The sequence below is a fragment of the Microchirus variegatus genome (assembly GCF_963457635.1).
Source record: "Microchirus variegatus genome assembly, chromosome: 15".
Classification (NCBI taxonomy): Eukaryota; Metazoa; Chordata; class Actinopteri; order Pleuronectiformes; family Soleidae; genus Microchirus; species Microchirus variegatus.
In genome coordinates, this window is record NC_139816.1 from 20,257,569 (window position 1) to 20,283,234 (window position 25,666).

The 25,666-nt window shown below is 37.8% G+C and overlaps 2 protein-coding genes across 5 annotated transcripts; both read left to right on the top strand.

The window, feature by feature from the left end:
- The first annotated feature begins 237 nt into the window (after window positions 1-237).
- On the top strand, window positions 238-14,012 carry LOC310937408 (copine-3-like). 2 transcript variants are annotated; one of them, XM_083901670.1, is made up of 16 exons: window positions 238-366; window positions 3,534-3,706; window positions 5,287-5,466; window positions 5,552-5,626; window positions 6,628-6,699; window positions 6,820-6,897; window positions 6,982-7,071; window positions 9,512-9,610; window positions 9,835-9,918; window positions 10,037-10,096; window positions 10,266-10,399; window positions 10,846-10,900; window positions 11,153-11,204; window positions 11,293-11,426; window positions 12,735-12,968; window positions 13,206-14,011. In XM_083901670.1, exons 2-16 carry the CDS (start codon window positions 3,548-3,550, stop codon window positions 13,323-13,325), a joined length of 1,626 nt encoding a protein of 541 aa, XP_083757796.1. In that variant the 5' UTR covers window positions 238-366; window positions 3,534-3,547; the 3' UTR covers window positions 13,326-14,011. The 2 variants fall into 2 exon arrangements, with proteins under 2 accessions (XP_083757796.1, XP_083757797.1); XM_083901671.1 differs by having other exon boundaries at window positions 239-366; window positions 3,539-3,706; window positions 13,206-14,012.
- A 749-nt stretch (window positions 14,013-14,761) lies between these two features.
- On the top strand, window positions 14,762-25,397 carry LOC310937406 (copine-3-like). Of its 3 annotated transcripts, none has more exons than XM_083901667.1 (17): window positions 14,762-14,819; window positions 16,370-16,562; window positions 16,803-16,982; window positions 17,105-17,179; window positions 17,258-17,329; window positions 17,649-17,729; window positions 17,876-17,965; window positions 19,979-20,077; window positions 20,242-20,328; window positions 20,448-20,507; window positions 20,628-20,761; window positions 21,757-21,811; window positions 21,982-22,033; window positions 22,264-22,397; window positions 22,506-22,742; window positions 22,829-22,943; window positions 24,265-24,406. In XM_083901667.1, the coding sequence occupies exons 2-16, from the start codon at window positions 16,404-16,406 to the stop codon at window positions 22,937-22,939; spliced, it is 1,626 nt and encodes a 541-aa protein (XP_083757793.1). In that variant the 5' UTR covers window positions 14,762-14,819; window positions 16,370-16,403; the 3' UTR covers window positions 22,940-22,943; window positions 24,265-24,406. The 3 variants fall into 3 exon arrangements, with proteins under 3 accessions (XP_083757793.1, XP_083757794.1, XP_083757792.1); XM_083901668.1 differs by having other exon boundaries at window positions 22,833-22,943; XM_083901666.1 differs by lacking the exon at window positions 22,829-22,943 and having other exon boundaries at window positions 24,265-25,397.
- Window positions 25,398-25,666: the final 269 nt, after the last annotated feature.

The window sequence follows — 25,666 nt, forward strand, 5'->3', positions numbered from 1 at the left end:
ATCTGCTAGTTTATCTTGAATGCAGCCCCGGAGAAGCCTGCGCTTCAGCATATTAAGTCGACGAGAAACTACCCACGCTCGCTGAAGGTCCGCATTAATACTTTCACGCTATGTCGCTGTCCAGCGTTTACCATTTATTGTACTTTTTTTTTTTTTTTTTTTAATTTGAGCTCAAACGCGAAAACATAAACAGATTTCACAACCATTGAAGGAAGCGAGTGGCACAGTTGAGAGTCCCGGGCCGGAGGAGGAGGAGGAGGGTTTGTTGGGCTGTGACTCCGCTCTTCAGCTGTTCACGTCAGACAAAACGGTTCATATCAACAGCCGAGGGCGGACGGTTGAAGAGTATACTTTTCAAGTGAACAGGTACATTTTTTTAATATAATGTATATAAATAGCATGTTTCCGAGAGGCTGTTATGGTTAGTGTTAGTTTGTTGTGTCAGTCGACCACACCCACTCGACAACCTGCGTGTTTTATTTTTCTTTATCTTATTTCATTTTGGACAGGGGAATACACACAACATTTGTGAAATAGATAAAATACAGGAAGGGGTAGAAACGCCTTAACCCCAAGAATTACTTTTTGAAACAATAATACAAAAAGATTCTAAGATTTCGTCGTTCTTTTATAACGGTTCAGTGTTGAACAGCGTTTTGCTAGGTGAGAAAAAATACTGTAGCCAACCCCCAGGGGAGCAATCATGGCCCTGTTGCACAATAAGATATCTAGGATATCATGTGAGCAAGCGAACCTACGTTACTATATTCATCCTGGTTTAGTCCGTTACGAACATCATACCCGGATGAGATGAGAAGGCGCGGTTTAGTTAATCCAGGTGTAATTTAACCTGGTAGGTGCGCATTCACGTCTCACACGTAGTAGACCGTGAAGTCGACGATCTATCACAGATTTACAGAAATTGGCAGAAATAGAGAACAACAGCTTATAATGGAAAATTATGAAGAGATGAAAACACTTGATACATGGAAAAAAAAAGACCATACAGTCGTTTTTAATAAGATCAGCAGTTCAGCCAGTAACCAAATACAATAAATAAAAATAAAATAAGTAACCAAATACAACTTCTTAGAGAGTTTTGACCAAAAGTGACTGTTTTTATAGTGTTCTATACTGTGAACTCAGGTTGGTTTATTGGACTGCATTAGGATTTCATGTAAAAAGCAGAGGTATTAAAAATAATACTTGTAAATAATGTTTTTTTATATATTAGTTTTTGTGAATGAGCTCCTCACTTATCCAGGCTCCACTGAAATCCTCATATTTACAGTTTAAACAGCTGGTATACAGCAGGCCAGCCCACAGCAACTATGGCTCTGTTGACAGCAGTCATAGTGTCCCTATGCTTCTACTGGCACCGTGCCACCCCTCCCAAAAATGACAAAAAGAAAACAGGAACTTTCTGGACAGGTGGGATGGGGAACATCTGTTTACGTATGTAAAAGACAGACCTGTTTGTCTTGTATGTGGAGCCAATGTGGCTATAACCAAGGAGTATAACATTAGACGCCACTAGGATACAAAACATCTCGACATGTACAAGGATGAAAACAAAGTTTTGGTTTCACAACAGACTGTGTTCAAAAAGACCACATCACAAAGTGAAGCTGTTGTAAAGGCTAGTTTTATTGTGGCAGCAGAGATCGCAAAATCAGCCTGACCCTTCAATGAGGGAGAGTTTGTGAATAAATATCAATGTTGGCCCACGACTTTGTCCAAGTTCTACATTTTGGCCCACTGTGTATTTGAGTTTGACACCCGTGCTGTAGGGTGTTCTGCATACAGTTACTGAAGAGACGTTTAAAACCAGCTCAATGAAAGATGAAGTTTCGGTGTATTGCGAAATCACAAATAGATGAGCCACTGATTTTTATCACACACAGTTCTGATAGTGCAGCAGATTGTGCTTTAAAGAATGCCGCGTTCAACAATAATATAATAAAATAACATGTCCCTGCTGGATCATCTGTGGTGAGTTCACGGCTCTGTGCTGTATGATCCTTATTTTTGGACACTATCACCAGATTATCAAGACATGTTTCTAATCATCTCAATAAGTACAATATATATATTTTGCATATATACATATATATGTGTGTATGGACAGGCAACCTGTCCAGGGTCTACCCTGCCTTTTGCCCCATGTCAGTTGGGATTGGCACCAGCACACCCCACGACCCTCATGTGGAGGATTAAGCGGTAGAAAATGGATGATTTTATCTTCAATTTCTGCCGAAAAAATTATAATTTGCCCCACATTTACACACTGGACCTTTTTTAAGGGTAAGTGGATTTCTAAACAAACAAACCATGCATAAACAACTCATCCACATTCAAGTACTATGAAATATTATAAATTAAACTCAAGTAAAAGAAAGTGTTGTGGCCTGTTAATTTCTTCCTTTGTGGGAGCAGAAAGTTTTTTTCAGCAAAGTTGTTATTAACAGTGGTTTAGTTGAGATTAAATTATGGTATTGTACTGATATATTATCGGACACAAAAAGTGGTATTGAACAGTCCTTAGTTAGCACCGAGTTGACAGCAACTAATTTCCTGCTGTCACAATTTAATTCTTTGACATAACCAATTGTTCAATATGACACAATCTCACCCACCACTGTCTCGTTTTAAAATTATGAAGAAATAATAAAATGATGAAGCTTTGCAAAAAGCTGATGACATCAGGCTCTCCCACACAGCAAAATTAGATTTTCAAAAAATTAAAATAAGCCTACATTCTGAGAAAAACTTCTTATCATAATAATCTGCTGATCTTAGCAAGCACCTTTTACACTAGAAAAATAATCTAATTTTATGAAAAAAATATTATGTTGTTATAAAAAATAATATAACTTTGCAAACCTATTATTACTGAATCGTGTTTGACACAGGTTGAGTTGGACTCTCATTGTTTTGCTTCTTATGTGTTTTTATTATGCTATTAAATGTTTTATCTTTTCATGCTTTCCATTTTGTACAGGTTTTTTATTTATTTTGTTGTTTGACGTCATTCTGTACAGCACTTTGGTCAACCTCGGGTGTTTTTAAATGTGCTCTATAAATAAATTAGAGTTGAGTTGAGTAACAAGTTAAACATCCTGGTTTGAGTGTTCAGGAAAGGAAGACTCATTTTGAGTAAACATTTCCCACATGACAGTATGTGTGTACGTGATAAGCGCCACATTCTTAACTTTTGGCACAGTTTTGTCTAGTTCTTGGCCTGTTTTTCCTCACACATTACAGTCTGAACTTGACTGGATTTACAAGCTAGTTAAAAGAATTCCAGCCAAGCTAAATTTGCTTACTCTATTGGCAGATTCTTTTTTTCTTAAAACAAGAAAATGTATCTTGCAGTAAACAAAGTTGTCACTGCTGTGCACTGATGTAATTGGCCATTTTGTGGCCCCACTATCAGCTTGGAGCTCCTGGCACTTGCCTGTTTTCCCTCCCCTGTGTATGTGTGCACTCTGATTATGTGAATTAATTATGATGCATCTTTTTTATTATGTCAGTGCAGCACGCTGCCATGGCCTCAGGTGGAGCTACGGCACCAGGAGTCACCCACTTGGCCACTAAGGTGGAGTTGACCATATCCTGTGAAAACCTCATGGACATGGACGTCTTCTCCAAGTCTGACCCTCTCTGCGCTTTGTACCTCAACACTTCGGGCTCCCATTGGTATGAGGTCTGTATTAGGCAAATATGGTAACTTGTGATTCACCATAATTGCAATGTTTTAATATCATTTTTTAGAATCTTAAACTTAAACAGGCATAGCCTTCTGTTTGCACTCAGGGTTTCTATGCAGTATGGAAAAGTATGGACATTTAATTTGATTTAATTTCTGGATAAGTATGGAAAAAGGTAAACGAGTATGGAAAAAATGTTTGTCTTGTTTCCAGAATATTATCTCACTTTCTAAAATAAAATATATGAATATGTACAAATCAAAACAAGTTTACTAACGCAACATAGCCTACCTAATACGTCTTGTAATTACTTGGCAACATAATTGCATACATCATCAGAATTTAACATACAGGTTAAAAGTTGGATTTTAAAACCATTTATTTACATAATAAGCATCTAGCAATTGGTATTCAGATGTTTAATATTGACTGAAAAATCCTCAGAGAAGTCTGGAAAAGTATGGAATTTTGAAATGGAAAACGTATAAGGAATTCTGTGCACTAATGGTGGTCAGAAGCTTCGCAGATAGGATCATTTTGAATGAAAAATAATGAATCGAATAAGATCGTAATAAATCATGATGAAAGATGCAGCTTCCCATTGTGGCACATTAAAAAAGAAAAATCACAAGGACTGTGTGTTGGTGAGCTAGATAGGATTTTTAAGTCTTATCACAATACTAGACTTATTGTAAGTGCTTTTAATCACGATGAGCGATATTATAAACTATCTGTGATTTAAAAGAAGAAAAAAAAGCAAGTATATGTTGTTATTGTATTTCTGCTGCTTTGGGGTCTCTGGTAACATTAACCAAGATGGGGGGCTGAACAATTATTAATTTTCAAATCAAAATGTATTTATTTTGTTTGTGTTAATTCTGAAAATTCCTCTGATGATCAGACTCTTTATAAATAAACAAACAAACTATAATTACCCATTCTCATCTAACTTCTTCTCATTTGTTTATACTTATATTCACTGTATATTGTATATATTTCCAGATTGTCTACTTTATTATTATTGTTTATTTAATTTCATTTAGCTTATTGCCTATTTACTGTTTATTTTATTTATATCTGTATATCTAGCTCTTGTTTCCTCATGCTGTATTTCTTCCTACTTTCCACCTAGCTTATTCTGATTCTGAAAAGTGAGAAAAGCTGGTGTCTGGTATATTTTGCATTGTTTTGCAATAGAAAGGAACTGTTGAACTTGGAAGTATTTTGTTTGTATAAAATATCTGACTCTTCATTTGTGTTATATAAGTAAAGTGAATATTGTGGGAAAATGGTGAAGGAAAACAGAAACATCTACCTTTTATTGTAAGTTATTTGTCACTAACTAACATACAAATCTGCATGTGTCACAGTTCAAGCAGTCTTTGCGATATGCTTATTTTTGCATATATTGATATGTTGCAATGACGCAGCCCTTGTTTTGTACATGTATGGTTTTAGGTGAGGGTGTTATTCCGATGAAGAAAAAGGTCTCCCATCTGTATTTGGTTTCTGATTTCACCTGTAAGCCATGACGCTGGAGCTCATTGAAGACGTGTGTTGTTTGTTTTTGTGTCAGTACGGACGAACCGAGATGATCCTGAACTGCCTGAACCCAAAGTTCAACAAGAAATTTGTGCTGGACTACTACTTCGAGATGGTGCAGAAGCTAAAGTTTTCTGTGTATGATATTGACAATGACACCTACGACCTGGGCGATGATGATTTTCTGGGGGAGATTGAGTGCACCCTGGGCCAGGTGAGCTTCTGTTTTAAAGAATAATCTTTTCTCCTACCCTCCATGTGCCGATATTTGTGTGATACGGGCGGCGTTTTGTGTCCAGATTGTGTCCAACAAGCAGATGACTCGACCTTTGTTGCTGAAAAACAACAGGCCTGCTGGTCGTGGGACCATCACAGTGAGTGGATTTTCATTCTTTTCTTAAAGGTATATAGAGGTGATCTGCTGTTTCCTGACTGATGCACTCACTACTCAGGCTGGGAAACTTTCCAGGAAATTACTTTTTCATACCTTCTATGCTATTTGTTACATTATTGTTCAATTTCCTTTTTGGTTTATCTGTTGCATAGACCTTATGTTTGACTTCCTGTTTTGGTGCGACACTCCCGATATTTAGTTTCCTTCACGTATCTGTATATCTTCACAATATTGTGTAAAGAAATCACTCGTAACTATCAATAACACATTGAAATGGCAGTTCCACATCTGTGTGATATTGTAGAGTGTGAGTGAAGTTGCCTAATATAATGCATGAGGACTTTTTAAAATTATTTTTGCAGTGTCACTCTTTGTGGACAGTTTTAATTTTAATGACACAACTATATGAACAGATACTTGGGACACCAACTCGGACACTAACACTTGGATCTTAATTTGTTGCAGTTTTACTCACGTGTCATGATATTGTCTATGTACGGTGCCTTGAGATAATGTATGTTATGATTTGCCGATATACAAATAAAATTTAATTTAATTGAAAAGTAATGCATTTCCTATTCTTTTGCATAGTGAGCTTCTGCATGAAATGCACACTGTTGCTGGTTTATCCGTTTTGACCACTGTAGGAACATGGTAGCTCAAGATAGTGCCCCTGTGTAGCGAGGCCCTTGCCTAAAGGACACATAAAAGGATTATTCTACAGCTGTAAAAAATAACATTTTATTTGAAAAGGATTTATACATCTATACAAACATAGTAAACCCTCCTAAAAGTTACACACTGGACCTTAATAATAATACTGTAGTTTCAATCATCTTGACCAGTCCTCATTATGTGTGCCCATTTACTTTGCATCATACTGTAAACACCGTGCATAACATTCTGATGTCTTTGCTTTGTTAGTATAAAGCTGTTCAAACCTTAAAGTGTTTTTTTAATGATTTGCATTTGTCATAATAGATCTGTGCTGATGAAATAACAGACAACAGAGTGGCAGAGCTCGAGGTGTCGGGACGCAAATTGGACAAAAAGGTACTGCATGTCATCGTAGCTCTGTAGCTATGTTACAGTTACTTATCATCTTTGCTAGCTCTTAATTTGCTTCATATTCCTGTAAGTACTACACCTCATTAACGGGATCTGCTTGTTCAGTATTTGTGGTGGTCCGACCCTTTCCTGGAGCTCTACAAGCAGACAGAGACTGGCTGGCAGCTGGCTCACAGAACAGAGGTGCACATATTTGCCAACAGCTCCTTCACTTACTTGCATTAAAACATTATGGACTTGATGGTTCATTGTAACCTGTTTGTGCAGGTTGTATCAAACAACCTAAACCCAATATGGAGACCCTTCCGTATCTCATTGCGATCTCTCTGTGGAGGAGATGTAGAGAAGCCTATAAAGGTAATTATTGTGTGTTTTTTCTCCATATGATTTAACTTTAATTTTAAACTGTGCTGCAGCTTATTAACCTGACCCATTTCCTTAATTTGCCCCCTGAATAACTGCTAACTCCTCTCAGTATATTTCTTTTCTTGGCTTGATTTACTGTATTTCTCTAATCAACATACTAATAATTCCTCTTTATAATTGCAATTTTTTTTCTCTCTTCGTGCTTGCGGCCCAGCTGGATTAGTGATTTGTGTGCATGCACAAACAATGACTTCGCCATTTGAAGGTGTGCATTTATTGCTATTTTCCTTTATCAGTTTAATTTCTGTATTTCACTGAAATGTTACTGGATGTTAGTGTGACTTTAAAGGTTCAGTGTGTAAGATTTAATGACATCCAATAGTTCAATGGGTCGCTTCACTGGCTTCAGACTTGCAAGGGGATTTACTAAGGGGACCAGTGTACCAACTTTGGCGGTGTTTGGGTAGAAAATGCAACAACTAACTGAATAGCTTCCACCTTCTTTCGCATGGCAGGGCAGACCTTCTACTTCTTGCAAAATGCACACTCTGACACTCATTTGTCTGTCCAGGCTGTTGAGGAAACATGAAACATGGCGACATAAGGCCATGGCCATACGGAAACCGAATAAAACTTTTGTGTTGTTTTTAAAGGTCCCATATTTTGCTAAATCAACTTTTTAGTAATTTTAATCCTTTTATTTGGGACTCTGGAGGTCCCATCAGTCGGTTAAGTGTGAAAAAAGATGACTCACTCAGGTTTTTGTGGTCCTCAGTCTAAGTACAGGAGATAAAACACACAATGTTGACTTCAGTGCTCATTGGGATGTCACAATGCGTTAAATTCCTGGAATTGTTGTCTTGTGGAGCACCGTATCAGAAAAAAGTCCAAGAAGTCTGCAAAAAGTTATATTCTTGGCTCCACAGTGCAGCACAGAGTTCTACACAAACTTCCTGCCTCAGAGGATTTATCTGTCCAGTGGATACATGTTATATATGACGGCAATGTGCCTGCTAGAGCCTGCAAATAATCACTTTTCCAAATGCTAACTGCTGTTAGCTCCCAGTAGCCTCTGTGGCTGATGTCATTTCCTGTTTAAGTTTCGTTTTACTTTTTTTTTTTTTTTTTAAAGAGATACTACTAAACAGAGCGTTCTGAACAGGGCTGTTTTGGCAGAGTTATTGAACTGCTGTGGTGCTTCATCCTTATGGTATTTTGACCAAGCATGTCACAGACATGTTCATTAGGACACCAGGGAACTAGGTTAACTTGGAGAAATAGGATATAATATGGGACCTTTAAAACACTCCACCAACAGGGCATTATTTCAGAAAATGTCTTCATCCACACAAACGCCTAAAAAAACTAAACTGTACATATAGTACACATACATGTTCTGGGCCTAGTGCCTCGTATAAAGTAGTGTATTGTTTGAAAAAGGCATGGGGTGTTTTGAGATTTTGTGTGGATAAATATCTGATACAATCCTCTCTTTTTTTTGGGCATGTTCAACTTGATTCGTTTTTGTGTGCCTTTATAAGTCAAGTATAAATAAACGTTAAGTCTGCAACTAATGATAATTATTATTATAAGAAGCGGAAAAATTGTGTTGTATCTTCTTTTAATTCTTTAGAAAACACTCATCAATCCAATTGTTTCAGCCTTACTAAGTCTTAATGTAAAGTGACCATAACGATGGGTAATATATTTTTGTCCAGTATCTGCAAATCTTCTAAATGTTACACACTGGACCTTTTAGTAACTGTGTCCTTTGTATACACTGCACATGTACATTTAAAGTAGCGGTGGGATAAAATATATATATACAACAATATTTCATCATCCAGGATCCACCATCCTTGTGAAATATGATTATCGAGACTCTAGTACCAAATAACAACATTCAATTTAGAAAATGTGGTGCTTTTGATCCATTTTTCCCACCAATATGACTGGAGTGATTTGTTTCATTGTGACTTCTTTCAGTAACATGGACACAGGAATAATGCTAATATGAACAGAAGTTAATAGGCAGAAGATGACAGCAGGAACATGCTGAAAAGATTGTAACTTAAGTTGTGTTCATCATGATATGATATTGTCTTCAGTAACACTGTTAAACTAATACAATTATAACTAATAACTAACAATACTGTATCATGACATTAATCATGCAAGTTACCCTGTGATTCCCACCCTAAGTGAACTGATCAAGCATCCTTACTGAAGTTTATGTAAAATCCATGAACAAGAGACACTCGACATTATGATACAATGTTATTTTCCACAGTAATCTTGGAAATATATGCATCAATGTCATTTCAGGAAACATTTATACCCTCACTATAAGACAATTCCTTAGCATGTATTTATTTGCATGTATTACAATGACAATAATGTACAAAAAAAGCGTTTTTTTGTTCATCTTCAGGTGGACTGTTACGACCATCACGTCAGTGGCTCCCACAACCTCATTGGGAGCTTTAAAACATCACTAGCAGAGATGCAACTCGGGACACACATTTCCCCGGTGAGACTGATATCTGTGTGTGTGTGTGTGTGTGTGTGTGTGTGTGTGTGTGTGTGTGTGTGTGTGTGTGTGTGTGTGTGTGTGTGTGTGTGTGTGTGTGTGTGTGTGTGTGTGTGTGTGTGTATGTGTGTGTGTGTGTGTGTGTGTGTGTGGTTTGCTCTCACTCAACCAATAGAACATCTTGTTATTTATTTGTACTCTATAACTCGTGTTCGTCCACGCAGGCTGAATTTGGGTGTGTGAACCCGAAAAAGTTGAAGAAGAAAAACTACAAAAACTCTGGGGTCATTTGTGTCAAGCGATGCCAGGTAATAGGTTAGAAATTGCCAGCGTTAAAATAAAACATCGTCACTCTGATCTCTTTATGAAGGCCAGTAGGCAAACCCCGCATGTGACCCTCTTAAATTGAAATGTATGCATTCACAGATTGTGAAGGAGTACACGTTTCTGGATTACATCATGGGCGGCTGCCAGATCAACTTCACTGTACGTGCTTCACCTTTGTTTTTTATCCAAAAATATTGGATGTGAAAGATAATGCAAAATATTGACCTCATGCCCAGATGTCATGGTTTCTTAATTTCAGTGAGGACTAATTCTTGCTGCATTCAGACTGTCATTTTATTATTGTATGCATCTGTCCTCTCTGGTCCAGATTGCCATTGACTTCACTGGTTCCAACGGGGATCCCAATTCTCCCCAGTCCCTGCACTACATCAACCCTGACGGCTACAACGAATACCTGGCAGCCATCTGGTCAGTTGGTAATGTCATCCAGGACTATGACAGGTAAACCTAAACTCTGCGTTGTCACACATTAACCACTGTAAATCTCTCTGTGATAAAAGGATGCAAGAGGAAGGTGACTGATGCAGAGACAAACAATATGTGGAGCCAAGCAGAATTCAACCTTATTAACAGTTTAAATAGGAACTACTACTACTACTTCCTGCTAAATGAGAAGAACAGGAACTACGTTCTCCTTAAGTTGTTCTAGGTTGGAATTAGTGTTGTGGCCAAGACCATTAAGTTCAGTGTGTTCCAAGACTGGAGTGTACCAAGACAAAAAGAAGACAGACCTTAAGGGATAGAGAATGAATCATGATAATGAATCATGGTATCAAGCAAGTCCCAGTGTGTAGATTAGATTGTTTTTTTATTCTATTGATTAAGTGTATTTTACTCAGTTGGTGTAAATGATTTACCTAAACCTTTAATTTTTCCTTTACCTCTAGCAACAAAATGTTTCCTGTCTTTGGTTTTGGGGCCAAGATCCCTCCCAGTGGGCAGGTATGAAAACCCTAACGTTTAATCACATGATCAGGTATGTGAGGTGTTAATGTACAGGAAATAAATACAGTTTGATTTAAGTCTTTTTTTTTCTTTTAATTATTATTAGTCTGATGTTTCCAGGATAAGATATGTAATGTTATTGTCATTTACTGAGCTGGCAGGGTCATATAAACAGTCAGGGTAACTTTTACTTTTTCTGAGTTTGTTGGTATAAACTGTTCACTCTCAAGCTTTTGTCTGTATTTACAGGTTTCCCACGAGTTTCCCGTCAATTTCAATTCAGCAAATCCATTCTGTGCAGGTAGATTTCAACCTGTCTTCAAACGGTGTTGATGTCTGCAAAAAGGTTGTTCATTTAAGCTACATTTTTTTTTGTGTGTGTATCGCAGGCATAGAGGGTGTGGTCCAGGCATACCAGATGTGTCTACCCCAGGTGAATCTGTGGGGTCCCACCAACTTTGCTCCGGTCATCAACCATGTAGCCTGCTTCGCCAGACAAGCCTGTCGGCAGAACAAGGCCTCAGTAAGTAGCAAAGCAACAAGGGTAGACACAGCCGTTGTTGATTCCATGGACACTCTTAAGTCAAACACTTGCTGGCATCCCATGGGCCAAGGCCCTCTGCAGCAACTTGAGTTTGAGTCTACCCCTCCCTGCTTCTCTGTATTTGTATAGCGCCAAATCACAACAAACATTATCTCAAGGCACTGTACATAGACATCAGCAAGAGCAGAGAAACCCAACAATTCACACAATGAGCAAGCACTCGGCATCAGTGGAGCGAAAAAAAACAAAAAACTCCCTTTTAACAGAAGAAGAAATCTCTGACAGAACCAGACTCGCAGTCGTATCAAGGGCTGTTGGCGACATTCAGCCTGCGATGCAATTGTATCCAGGCTGTGACATAATAGGCACATTAGGGTGTGACCGACTACAGTTTTGCTTTTTAGATGGCGTGTAATCTCAGTGCAAAAATATCAATGAAAGTACTGTCCCATTGCTACCTACACTACATGGGTATTGGGCATAAAATGACAATTGTGCTGGTTGAAAACAAGCAATGACACTTGCGCTTCCACACCGATTTGCACCAGGCGTAACATAAAGCCCCATGTTTGTCTTTCCTGCTTTTACATACATTAATGCCACAAATCTGGTTAACTCGCCTGTATAGGAAATAAACAAATTAAATGGACTAAAACACAGAGCCTAAACCAGAGGGGGTTTATAAGGGGGCTCAGCCCCTCATTTGTATTTTGCTCCCTCTCTTTCAGCTTTATACATCTGGTAAAATGATGGAGCCTGTATGTGCTTTTCTACTGAAATACAGCAGAGGAAATCAGGAGAGACAGATGGAAATTGTATTACTGATTTCAATTTAGACCTTCTGAGGCTATTCCATGGGTAAATCAATTCATTTATTTATTTATTTTTAAAGTATCCATTGTGTTTCCTAATGTATCTTACCATGACACATCTTTCATTTCAATGTTGCTATCTGATTTGTTTCCTTATTTAATCTATAAGGTTGGCTTGTTCTTTTACTTGACTTAGACACTGTTTTGAATTTTTACCCCTTTGTGATTGAGTTTGCTCCCCTGGTATAAGCTGTATGATCATGGGTCAGACTCCATAATGAATAAAAAATAAATAAGTAGAAATAAAACAATCTTTTATTTATTAAGGAGCCATTAAATAGATCCAGTAACCCACAACACTAAGACCAATACAACTTAAAAATCAAAGGACAACATCATTGATAGCAGCTCTAAGAGCAAATTGAGGTTGTTCCTTTTGTCACTGTCTGATCAGTTTCCCTTTGTCTGTCTGCAGCAATACTTCGTGCTGCTCATCATCACAGACGGCGTGATCACAGACATGGACCTGACACGCTCTGCGATTGTGGAGGCCTCTCGTCTGCCCATGTCCATCATCATCGTGGGTGTCGGCAAGGCCGATTTCAGCGCAATGGAGTTCCTGGACAGCGACGACACGTTGCTGCGTTCGCCCTACGGTGACGTTGCCGCGAGAGACATCGTCCAGTTTGTGCCTTTTCGAAATTTCCAAGTAAGCAGCAGCACTTGAATTTGTACTGCGATAACAAGGTGTTTTTCTAAGTTTCGTCCAGTATCACCTAGTATAGTTGTTGTTTATTGGTTTCTAAATACAGTATAGCGTATGCATTATTTATATATATATCAGTTATACATTCAAGTATTCCGTTTTTGTATTTGACACATGAGGTTAATGTTGATGCATGCAGCGTTTACACGACCTAACCTTCCTGTGATATTGTCATTACAGGCAAACAGTGTTGCCCTTGCCCAGAGCGTCCTGGCTGAGCTGCCTGATCAAGTGTCATCCTTCTTCAATTCCAATAAGCTGAAACCCCCTAATCTAGCCAATGTTTCTGAGCCATCTTAGAAAAGTAGGATAATATACTAACATACCTCAGATTTACTACTTGCCTGCAACCGTGCTGCACCTTCTCACTATGTACACTGTATGTAACGGTGCAAATCACTATGAAGAATTCTTCTTCTCAGATTGTGCTATCACACAAGGGAAAAATTGTGTTGAAGTAATCCCAGATCCCTGACTGAAATAAGCATACATTGAAATGTTATTTAAAGTTGATAAAAGAGGAATTCCTGTGACACGTTGCCTTGTATTGCATGAAATAAATAAGTTATTAACAAAAAAAATCACACTTTTGTCTGTGCACTAACATCACTTGACATGTTGGAATGACGTTGATGAAATGTTTCGAGTTACTTTGCCAAATGTTCTAATCTATAAAAGAAAAAACACTGTGTTCATCGAGGTGTATGCTGTGTATCCAGACTACACTTTCAAACTTTGTTCTGGTTAACTTGTATGTGAAAATAACTTACATTTAAACCATGTGCTTGGTAGAGATACTGAGGCATTTTTCTAACCACATCACCTTTATATATAGGTATATATTTAATGTAAACCTTTAACCTATTCGTTTACAGACACTGTTGTCTTGTGTTTTATTATCTGTTTTGTTTTTCTTTTCATTTTGTGTCATATGTCATGTTTGAAATTAATAAATTCATTAATTCATAACAACACAAGTTGCTTTTGAACCAGTGATTTAGCACACCATTGTACAAATTGGTATATTAAACCTTGATCTGTCTTGTGTTTCTGATGTAAGATGTGTGGGGTCAGACAGCGACAGCGACAGCTGCAACAGCAACGTAAATGCTACGACATCTGACCAGCATGACACTGTAACCTGCAGATAAATTAAATGAAGAAGAATGTGGCAGTAAACAAACATATGTGCAAGTATTATTCCTCAAAAAAAGAAATGGACACTCTTCTCTGTTACGCATTGTATGTGTTTTGTGTATTTTGTTGTTGAAACCCCAGAAACAAAGACCCATAGCTCTAGCTTGCTGCCAAAAACGTCAGCATTTTAAGATTTCATCAGACAAGTGTTTCTCAGTCTGGGGAGTTATATCTAGTTCAATGTACCCCCTCCCTTAGTTCCTTTTGCTCAGGGGCCCCATAGTCTCTTGAAACGTCCCTGTTCAAACAATACAAGTGAAAATGTACGTGTGGGTGGAGTGCAAACATCTACGGAAGAGCAACTCCTCTGCGTTTGAAATACACTAGGGACAAGTGCTGTGAATTAGCTTTAGCTAAAAACACTATGATGCATGCATCAGATGACTGTTCAAAATTGTCTATGTTTTTGTATATGTCCCTATCTAAATAAACCTTAATAATAATACACCAGCCGTGTACCGCTAGGCGGGTGTCCCTGTAACTCTAAACGAACGCACCAGGCACCGCCCACCACCACAGCCCTCGCCACTATGCGACCTGCCCCCTTTAATCGACAACATACTGCAGTGGACAGCTAGCTGTTAGCTGGCTAACCAGGTAAGATAAGCTATAATATATCTGCTTTAACATTACATTTAACATTATGCTCTTTTTCCACGTCATGTTTACTGTATTCATTACATGTGTATTAGCAGTTGCTAACTTACGTGATTGACACGGTGTCTGTGTTATACTTTTCTCAGTATCCAATGGCCGTTAGTGGAAATGAACATTTTTTTATAGTGAACGTCAAAGTTGAAGTTATTAATAACCAAGTGAACAGCATTGACGTGACTAAAGTGTAGTAACGTGTTTGTAACGTAAGACAACGTTGTACGTTATTCAGCTACGCCCGTGAAGACACTGACGTGATATTGTGATTCGCTGGTTGAGGGGGATTCTAAGGGAAAACATGACTCACTGCTGCTTCTGAATTCCGATTTACACACGAGTAAAGCTGGGAAGTGTCACATGCTTTTCAGATATTATTGAACCCCCATGCAGGGTTGTTTTAATAGACTCGTATACAATTCCCCTTAACGTTTCCCGTAAGGCAAACGTCAATGTTGTTGCGTAAAGTGTTCCAGATAACTGTCACGTTACTCAAAATAGTCGTCAGTTTTTTCTTCTAATGAACCTGATTATTATTCTAATAATTAAAAACAAACAAAGAAAAATCATTTGCATGTGAATATTTTCTGTTTTCATTATAATAGAATAATTTCGGTTTGTGGACAAAACATTACATTCTAGAACATCATCATCTATGTTTGGTAAACACACATTACTTGATTAATCGAGAAAATTATAAAAAAAAACAAAAAAACATTATCAACAGATTAATTGATTATGAAAATTATCGTTAGTTGTAGCCCTTTAATGAACACATACCGAATGATCCCATTATGGTTCATTGCTTGTCTGTTGTCAGCTGCACCAGAGCTGAAACGATTTTCCGATGTATTTATTGCCTCATGTGAGCTACGAGCTTTTATGTCTTCTATATCTTTTGTTTTCGGTTTATTATTCTGTAAAACACTTTGGGTGACACTAGCTCAGTGGTAGAGCAGTCATTTCAAACTTGACCCTTTATAGTACTGTATGTAAGTGTGAATGGCAAAACTGTAGTGTAAAGCAGCTTTGAGTGGTCATCATGACTAGAAAAGTGCTTTATAAATACAAATACTATTTACTTTGGTCCACTGTAGTTGTTTTAAAGTGCTTCACAAATCAAAAGCACTGGTTTTGGATTGGATTCTGAAACGTTTCAATGTACTGCATGTTTTATAACACATTCATGTTCCTTGAATGTGGTATTGACAATGATATTGACTATCCCTCACTGTAAACCACATTCTGAATATTTAAAATTCAGTAAGTTGAAATAAGACAGGTTAGATAGCTAGATAGATGGATAGATGGATAGACAGATAGAAAATCTATTTTTATTTGTATAGGGCCAAATCACAAGTCACAAAACTAAGAAAGAGTCTATGTGTAATGTCTGCCAATTATATGTACATGCAAGAGTATATGGTAAGACTGCATTTGAAAAAAAAAAAAAGTGCAAGTGTTTTTAAGGCTGTGGACTTTTGTGTTTTTGTCAGTTCCTGTGTGTGAGTGCTCGTCTTCCCTCCCGTGATGGCAGCAGGTGGAAACGCAGGTCCCAGGGCCACAGACTGTGTGACCAAGGTGGCGCTGAGCGTCTCCTGTAACAATCTGCTTGACATGGATACCTTCTCAAAGTCTGACCCAATGTGTGTACTTTACATGAGCAGTTCTGGACTCCACTGGTCTGAGGTAAGTGGATAAATAGCTTGAAACGCTATACAAACACTCATACATCAAACTATTTGTTCACTCAAGAACAGGAAATTGGTTTCCTGTGTACATGACACACGATCCTGTACATACATTTTGTCACCAAGATATTTCACAATTTGACAAATTATTTCCACAAACCAGAGACATATTTAGTGACATACCTCAGTTGTGGAAATGTTCACCTTGAAATGTGATGTGTGCATCTTTCTCTGTTAGATTGGCCGGACAGAGCAAATCAAGAACTCCCTCAATCCCAGCTTCTCCAAGACATTTGTCATCGACTACTACTTTGAGATGGTGCAAAAACTGAAGTTTGAATTGTTCGATATCGACAGTGACAGCGGCAGCCTGCAAGGTGCTGACTTCCTGGGAGAACTGGAGTGTACCTTGGGGCAGGTAAACAAGTTTTTTTTTGCTTTAGAAAATTGTTTATCATGATGTTCTTCACCATAAGAGGACGAGTGGGTCATGTGGTATTTCTCGTGACAGTATTTAAAAATAACTGGTTCTCTGTTCAGGTTGTGTCCTCAAGGAAACTAACAAGACCACTTGTCATGAGGGACAAAACTCCTGCAGGGAAAGGAACCATCACTGTGAGTTGCTTTCCTTATTATAAGGCTGCTCGCTCCAAAGTGTATTTTTTAACACAATGCTTTGTCTTTTTTTGTTAGATATCTGCTGAAGAAAGAACAGACAGCAGGGTTGTGGAATTTGAAGTGGCAGCCAGAAAACTAGATAAAAAGGTATTATCATTTCATTTGGATTTGAAATTGTGTTGTTATGTTAAAATTGAAGTACATTATTTAAATGTAAACAAAATATCTGTTACATTCAAACCAAATGTGTTCACACAATGCTGATTGACAAAAATCACTAGAAGTTATCTACTGCATCTCTCTGTCATGAGAGACTTATTAAGTATGTACGTGTATTACACCCAGTTTATTATGATGAAGCTAGTTTAATATGTATATTATACACTTGAAAAGATGTCTGATTACTAAGTTGTAATAATGGTTTTATTGTGGTTCATCTGTATATTACTTTTGTGTTCATCGCCAGGATTTCTTTGGGAAGTCCGACCCTTTTCTGGAATTCCTCAAGCAGACAGAAACTGGATGGCAGCTGGCTCACAGGACAGAGGTGCACATAATATATTTACCGGCAGCTTTTGTTCCCTGTTGTTACTATATACACTGCAGAGACCTTAATAAATGTGTGGTACACCATACTGAGATATCAGTCTTAACATGAGACGAGATAACCTGTCAATTTGCGGCGATTTTCAGGTTGTGAAGAAGAACCTTAATCCAACATGGAAACGATTCCGTATCCCGATCCAATCGCTCTGTGGAGGCGACGTGGAAAAATCTATAAAGGTACACACGTATATACACACAGGCCCTCTGACAGGCGGGACAAACAGGTCAATTGTCCCGGGCCCAAGGTTTAGGGGCAACCATTAGATTATCGGCAGTAATAATTGTTTAAAATAGGGACATTTGTGGAAAAAATATATATATAAAAAAAATATCAATATTTAAGTTACATTAAATTATTGTCATTATTTTTCCTTCCTATTTGTCCTTGAAATAGTGGTCAAGAACACCCCCGCCCCCAACACAGAAATGGTTTGGCCACTGACAAAACTTTTGACTTTGTTTGAGTTAATGTAGAGTAAACTGTCACAATGTCCAGCCAGCATGCATCCATGCACGCATGCAGAAGAGAAAAGGAAAGGGAAGTAGATACTTGAGGGATTTAATGACAAAATAAATAAATGTGAAAAAAAAGGAATTTCCAGCAGATGTAGAAGGCAGGGAAGTATTTGACCGATTCTACATCACAAAATGGATGGGAAAAAAATGATAGGGACTGGATAATATGACAGCTCACTATGCTTTTATCTCACACACACAATTATTTCTTAAACAGAAAATATGTTCTCAGTTAATAACAGTTACGTTTATAAAACTGCAGAAATAAAACAATGCGGCTCTTTCAGCAGTGTCAACCGAAATACTTTAATTTCTCATCCAAAAAACTTCAAACACTGGTGCCCTTAGTAAGTCTCCCGCCAAGTTTGAAGACTGTCAAGTGACCCATTGGACACTTAGGCAAACAAAGAACGTTCAAGCGTGTAATTTACTACCATGGTTGCCGCGGTAACCTGCATGCAGATCAATGGAATGTGAGTGCCGAAGCAGCTCGTTTCTTGTCCATACAAACTGTTGCACAGTTAGACAGCCAGACAGACATTCCTTGAATTCATAGATAGTGGCAGCCGTCCCGTAATGAAATAGAAAATATGAACCCTGACTATTTTCTTCATCATCCTCTTGTGCAAATGTAAGGATAGAGTAATCTTTGTACAAATAAGTAAATGTGTGTAAGCATTAGTTTACGTACGTTGTGTTTTTTTTTCTGTGTTTGTTCGTTTGTTTTGGTTTTTTGTACTCTAACCCCTGCTAAAGCACACTTATCAGGAAGAGATGCTTCCCAGTGGACAGTGCAAGTGAGTTTTGCTGTCATCAACTTGAGTGCTCTTCATATCAGTGTGTTTCTGTCAGACGTTTGCACTTAGCTGTGCAGAATTTGGGCCATTGATCAACTTACCTGTTAAATGATGAGTGTGTGATGCAAAGTGTGTGCAAAGCCAAATTATAAGCAGAACTAAATAAGTTGCTTGATGTGGTCATTAGTATACAATACATAATCCTGTATATTGTAAAAGGCTCACATGTAAGAGTAAATTGTTTTCTAGTGGTGCAACAAATTATGTTTTATTTTATTCTTATTCTTTTTTGTTATCAATCAATCTGTTAAATTATTATTATGTAATATAAATATCCAGATGAAAGCATGACATTTTAAAGCATCATGAGAATCTAAATTTCAATGTCAGTTTTATGTTTCCACTGGTTGTAAAGCAAAGTTCTCCTGCACAGCATATTGCTGGTGGGTGTGGTTACAGGTCAGTTGATCAATAAGAGCAGTGGAAGTTTTCCATTATGACAGATCACTCTCTTAGTCTGTAAGCTTTTCTCAGCTGTTCATCCTGTAGGCTTCCCTGTAGCATCACAGTTTGTCTCGTCTGCTCTGGCTGCTCCATGCTGTGTCTCTCCACACTGACAGTTCTGGTTGGGTCCAGAGGAGCGAGCGAGGTGTTAAACACAACATCCTGTTTCCCAGTCATAAATTAGGCTTGTGTGTGTTTCTCTTTGAGTAGCAGGGTGTTACCTTACATTTGAAGCCTCACTCCCAGAGCATGCTTTTGTCTCATCTTCCCTGATGTCTACACTCTGAGGATACGTTTGAATATAATTTGAATATGAAAAAGGATTTTTGCTCATTTATCAACTTGTTTTGTCCCAAACGTCTGTGTTTCTCAGGTGGATTGTTATGACTACAACAACAGTGGCTCTCATGAAATAATTGGATCCTTCCAGACCACACTCTGCCAAATACAGCAGGCTTCACAGACATATGCGGTGAGATTTCCATGTGTGTGTGTGTGTGTGTGTGTGTGTGTGGGGGGGGGGGGGGGGGGGGTCAAAAGTCAAAAGCGACTTTCTGTCTTTTTATTTATTGTACAAGCCTCTTTTTAGGGACAATTTTTCTGAACACTTGTGATGTGTTTTTGTCATCCTCTCAGGCCGAGTTTCAATGCATAAACAATATGAAGAAACAGAAGAAGAGAGGATATAAAAACTCTGGTGTTATCATCATAAAACAGTGCAAGGTCCTGTGATTTTGTAAACTCACATGTGCTCGATAAACCGACCTGTACACAATGTTTGTCCATTACTGTATGTGGTGTGTGTGTTTTAACTGTATTTTTGGATTAATGTGCATTGACAGGTGGTGAAAGAGTACACATTTCTGGATTACATAATGGGCGGCTGCCAGATTAACTTCACTGTAAGTGCTTAATATGTTTTGTTTTTTGCTTTGTGAATCTTTTTCTCGATCTATTTCTTTCAGCCATGTATAATGATGTTGCCAGGCTATAATGTACTTTTTGTGTTCATCCATCTGCAGATTGCCATTGACTTCACTGGTTCTAATGGAGATCCTAGCTCTCCCCAGTCCCTCCACTACATCAACCCTCATGGCTATAATGAATACCTGTCAGCCATCTGGGCAGTGGGCAACGTCATTCAGGACTATGACAGGTAATTTCAGCTCTTTGTTTTATATGGTTATAGAACAAAATAACCCTTTTTCTCTTTCTGTTAAAATTTGGTCTTCAATTGTAGAGGTTGATGATATTTGCCAATAATCGGTATTAGCTGATTATTATTATTATTTAATTTTTGTTCCTTGTTTTTGATGACCTTTGTCATCTATTTAATATTCAGTTTAGATATTATTTTTATTGAAAATAATGTTGTTCAATAAATGGTTTCTGAAGTTAAGCATTTGTTTTTGTATTGTTTGTTATCATTGAATCGTTATATTTCATCAGATGGAGAAATTTTTTTTTTTTTGACTAAATATATTAGCCAAAATAATCATAAATTATTGGCCATCTACTACCCTGGCATTGGGCACAAGAAAACCTATATTAGTCGACCTATAGTTGTATGTTTTAAAACAAAAAAGACTTCTTGCTAAAACACCACCACTTTTTGTGTGTGAAATTATAAAAAATATAATAGAAAGGCATGTGACCAGAAACCATTCTCGATTGATTTATTATTTTCAGCTGGGACTGGGTGCCTGTAAAAAGGGGAATAATTAGACTATTATTGTACATTGTTTAACAGGTTAATATTAGATGCAGGTTTTCTACAGCCAATGACAGAATGATTTGGGAATATATATACACATATATACCTATACATATGTGTGGTTGTGTATTTTTGTGGACACAAATTGCAATTGTGATTAGACTTGCAATGTTTTTGTAGTTAAGCTTTAGTTAAATATTTAGTGTCTTATATATTTTAAACGGAATGGAGCATAATTACATGACGCAATCAAAAAATACAAACTAGTCTATACTGCAATGCAAGGATGAGAACTCTAGTCATTGAGTCAGGACATGCTCTTCTCTCTCCATTCTCAATGAGTAAAGGAAAATAATGTGATGTGTTATAAACTGTATGTCAGAACATGGCTCTACTGCTTGGACTGTAACTTTTCTTTTGCTTCACATTTTTTTCAGTGACAAGATGTTCCCTGCTCTTGGATTTGGAGCAAAGATCCCTCCGACATGGCAGGTGATTGTTTGCTTCATTTGAAATATTCTTTGACTTCTGTGTAGGCCTTTCACCATGTGATAACAAACCCTCTAAAATGAGAAATAATTTTATTTTGGCTCAGTCTATCTAAGCTCAGATTGGGTTATATCAGATTCTACGGAGATTTGTAATCGCTGTTGTGTTTGCAGGTCAGCCATGAGTTTCCCATCACCTTTGATCCCTCAAATCCATTTTGTACAGGTAAGAAGAGATACATGTAAATTAACACTGATTTAAGCTTTTGCTTCATCCAAAACTACTGGAGTGTTACTGATTAGAATTGTTCAATTGAAAGAACAGGCTGTGATGCTATGGTTGTTCTAACTTGCTCTTTTACAGAAACATTGGCAACAAAAATATGAGTAATTAAGTGGTTTTTACAGTTTGGTAAGAAGATCAGTCATGGTTTGCATCATGTAATTGTGTTGTAGGTATAGAAGGTGTGGTGCAAGCCTACCAGCAGTGTCTGCCACAGGTGAAGCTCTATGGCCCCACAAACTTCTCTCCAGTCATCAATCATGTAGCTCACTTTGGCAGACAGGCAATGCAGCAGCAAGCAGCCTCTGTGAGTAGCTGCAAGTCTAAAAGCAATCACAATATTTCAATTGTAGTTGGTAAAGTCAAATATCAGTTAAATGTCCTGCAATTTGTTTTTATCTGTGTTGTTTCCCAGCAATATTTTGTTCTGCTCATTATCACTGACGGAGTGATCACAGACATGGACGAGACCCGCAGCGCCATCGTCAACGCCTCTCGTCTGCCCATGTCTATCATCATAGTTGGTGTAGGAGGGGCGGACTTCACCGCTATGGAGTTCTTAGATGGAGACGATGGAAATTTACGCTCTGCCACCGGCGAGGTGGCCATGAGGGACATTGTGCAGTTTGTTCCCTTCAGGCAGTTCCAGAATGTGAGATCATTTATTAAGTCTATGAATGCATGTGTCACCTGAGCCTTTTTAAAATCCTGAAATAATGTCCTCACATCTTATTTCAGGCAGGCACAGCAGCCCTTGCGCAGAGCGTATTGGCAGAGTTGCCTGACCAAGTGGCCTCCTTCTTCAATTTATTTGACCTGAAGCCCCCCAGCGAACCCAGTTCTTCCTAGAAATGTAGGAGTTACCCCGACTCACCTACCCCCATTTTCCTTCCTCTTTACCATATCTCATCCACAGCTGAAATGATTTAAATAGAAACTTAATTATCCCATCTATAGTAGAGATTGTATATCCTGTTTTCAAGGTTCCCAGGAGGAAGGAACATGACAGGGCTCCAGAGTCAAAAGTGACTCAGCATTTTCTCTTTGACACAGTCCACATCCACTCGGTATTAACAAGTAGGCAGCTTTAACTACAAGTGCGAGCCTGTTCAGACCTGGTATTGACTTCCATCCTCGTTGATCCCATCACATGTCGGCAGTCTTAAGTATGAGTGTTCACTCCTGGCATTGAAATGTGTCCAGGATGAGTCTCCTGTGACCACTTTTGGTCAGATCTGACGTCCCCCACCCTTTAGTCAAATACACACTGACCTCATGACTGCTTGCAAGAACAAAATTATGTTTTAAATGAGTCTGACTGAACAGATGTGTATGCTCTCAGCATGTTTATGTTAGTGACAAAGGGACACAAGAAAAAGAGATATGAGAGGAGGTTGAGTAAATCAAAGCTCTACTCATGCTGCCGTAACATCACATAAAACTAGAAAACCTCCGCCAAGGCGGCTTAGTGCCTACAAAATTCACCCTGCCAGCGTTACAATTGTAACCAGTGATAGCGTGTATGGATCACGTCCAATATTTAATCACTTGTTCCTGGTCTCATTGTGGACATTTCCTGAAAATTGAATCCAAATCTGTCCGTGACTTTTCGAGTTATGTTGCTAATTAACAGACAAACAAACAAACTCCGGCAAAAACATAACCTCCTTGGCAGAGAGAAATCATAATCATAATCATCAGTGCTGATATTGTGGCTGCAAATTAATGACACACTCACTAACTAACTAACAGTTTCTTCCACTTGCTGACCTCATATTTTAGTTTTTCCATGTCCAGTCTTTGTGATAAATGTAATTAATATTTCATGCTCAGATTTCTCCATGAGACTTTGTATTTTTGTCAGATCTATTTGTTTTCAATATATTATTAACCAGCAAAAGTCCAAATGAACGATTGGGGATTTCCTGGTCTGGACATTTAGCAGTACAATGAATGTGACAAAATCAGCTTCTCTGCCTGACATAAAATCTTCACATAATTGTGTAGTTTGTAATAACTCTGATAGGTCATCATATGATTTAAAGACTCAAGATGTTGTTGATGTTTTAAGATTGAATAAAATCATTGACTGCTACTGCTGTCTGAGAATAATGTGACAGTAGAGACAACAGATTAACGCTCTCCTTTCCCCTGTGTCTCTTCTTTTTCTTTAGAGTCCTCAGGAAATGCTCGCTCAGAGTGTCTTGGCTGAAGTTCCGGGTCAAGTGACAAGCTTCTTCAATACCATGGGTTTGAAGCCGCCCAGTAGCGACAGTGACGCACCTCTGCCTGACACCTCAGCATCAGCACCGCTCCCTGATGCATCCTGAGAATCAGCTTTTCTTCTCAATATAACACTTTAAATTATCGTCATCAATGGAGGTGAACCATTTCAACCCCCTGAAATAATTTTTGCACGTCCTATTCTTTCTTGTATGGTCATAAGAACATGTGACATCTTGACAGGTAGTTATGAGATGATTTATACAAACTATCTACCAGTATTATTGAAGCCATCCATGTAAGCCATAGTCAAACATCTCCAAACGTTTAGTTGTCTTGCATGTAACATAGTTATTTAATATGTGGATATAGTTTTATTTGATATGACTTTATATGACTCAAGTGCCAGAATTGTTCATCGCTGAATGTTCATTTTTACATACTATTTTATGTAATTTGCTTTATTGCTCAGTTGAAACACCTGCAATGTGTTCCTGTTTTCACGTCTATTTCACACTAAATGCAACATCAGTTTCCATTGAGATCAGAGACACTGGTCAAAATATTGACTTTGCTAAACACCAGGTACACTTCAGGAATGTTCGCATTTCAGAAATGAAAAGATAGTACATTTTTGTAAGACTGTTGATGCTGCTCTGCACCTTTGTCTTTCTCAGTAAAAAAAACAAAACAAAAAATTCACTTTTGTTTTGACTGGTGCTTAAATCTCACTGTTAAATGTTTACACTGATTAAGAATAGAATTTCACTCTGTCTTAAGTGGATAGTAAACCTATCAATACTGACTGTTATGAAAATACAAGTACATTGCACGTATGGTAAAATACTAGCATGTTTAATATGTGTATTAAGTTGTACTAATCACTGTGTCATTGCCTTATATTCTTGTCTTTTTCATAGACTTTGATTTTAACAGTATTTTATGTAAATAAGATTTTCAGTGAAAGAAGAAGAACTAGAATGTTTGCCTTTTACTAATTTTATGTACATTTCTAAAACATTGTTTTATGTTTGTGCCACCTTCTTAATGCCATAATATAAAAATTGTATGTATTTACTCCTCTTATTCTCAGCCTCTTCTGCGCTTTCTTGAACTGTGTATGGATAGAAAGCAGCTGCAAATATCAACCAATTATTAGTCGATTACTAAAGTAATCACAAACTGGTTTGAGTTGTGTGCTGTTGTTTTTTAATTAAAATAAACAAATTTTTCATCCTAAATGTGAGCATTTTTTTTATTTCCTCCATATAACAAAGAATCCAGTTTGTGGCCAAAGCGAGACATTTGAGGAGCCTGTCATTTAAAAAACCAAAACGTAAATAAGTCTAAATA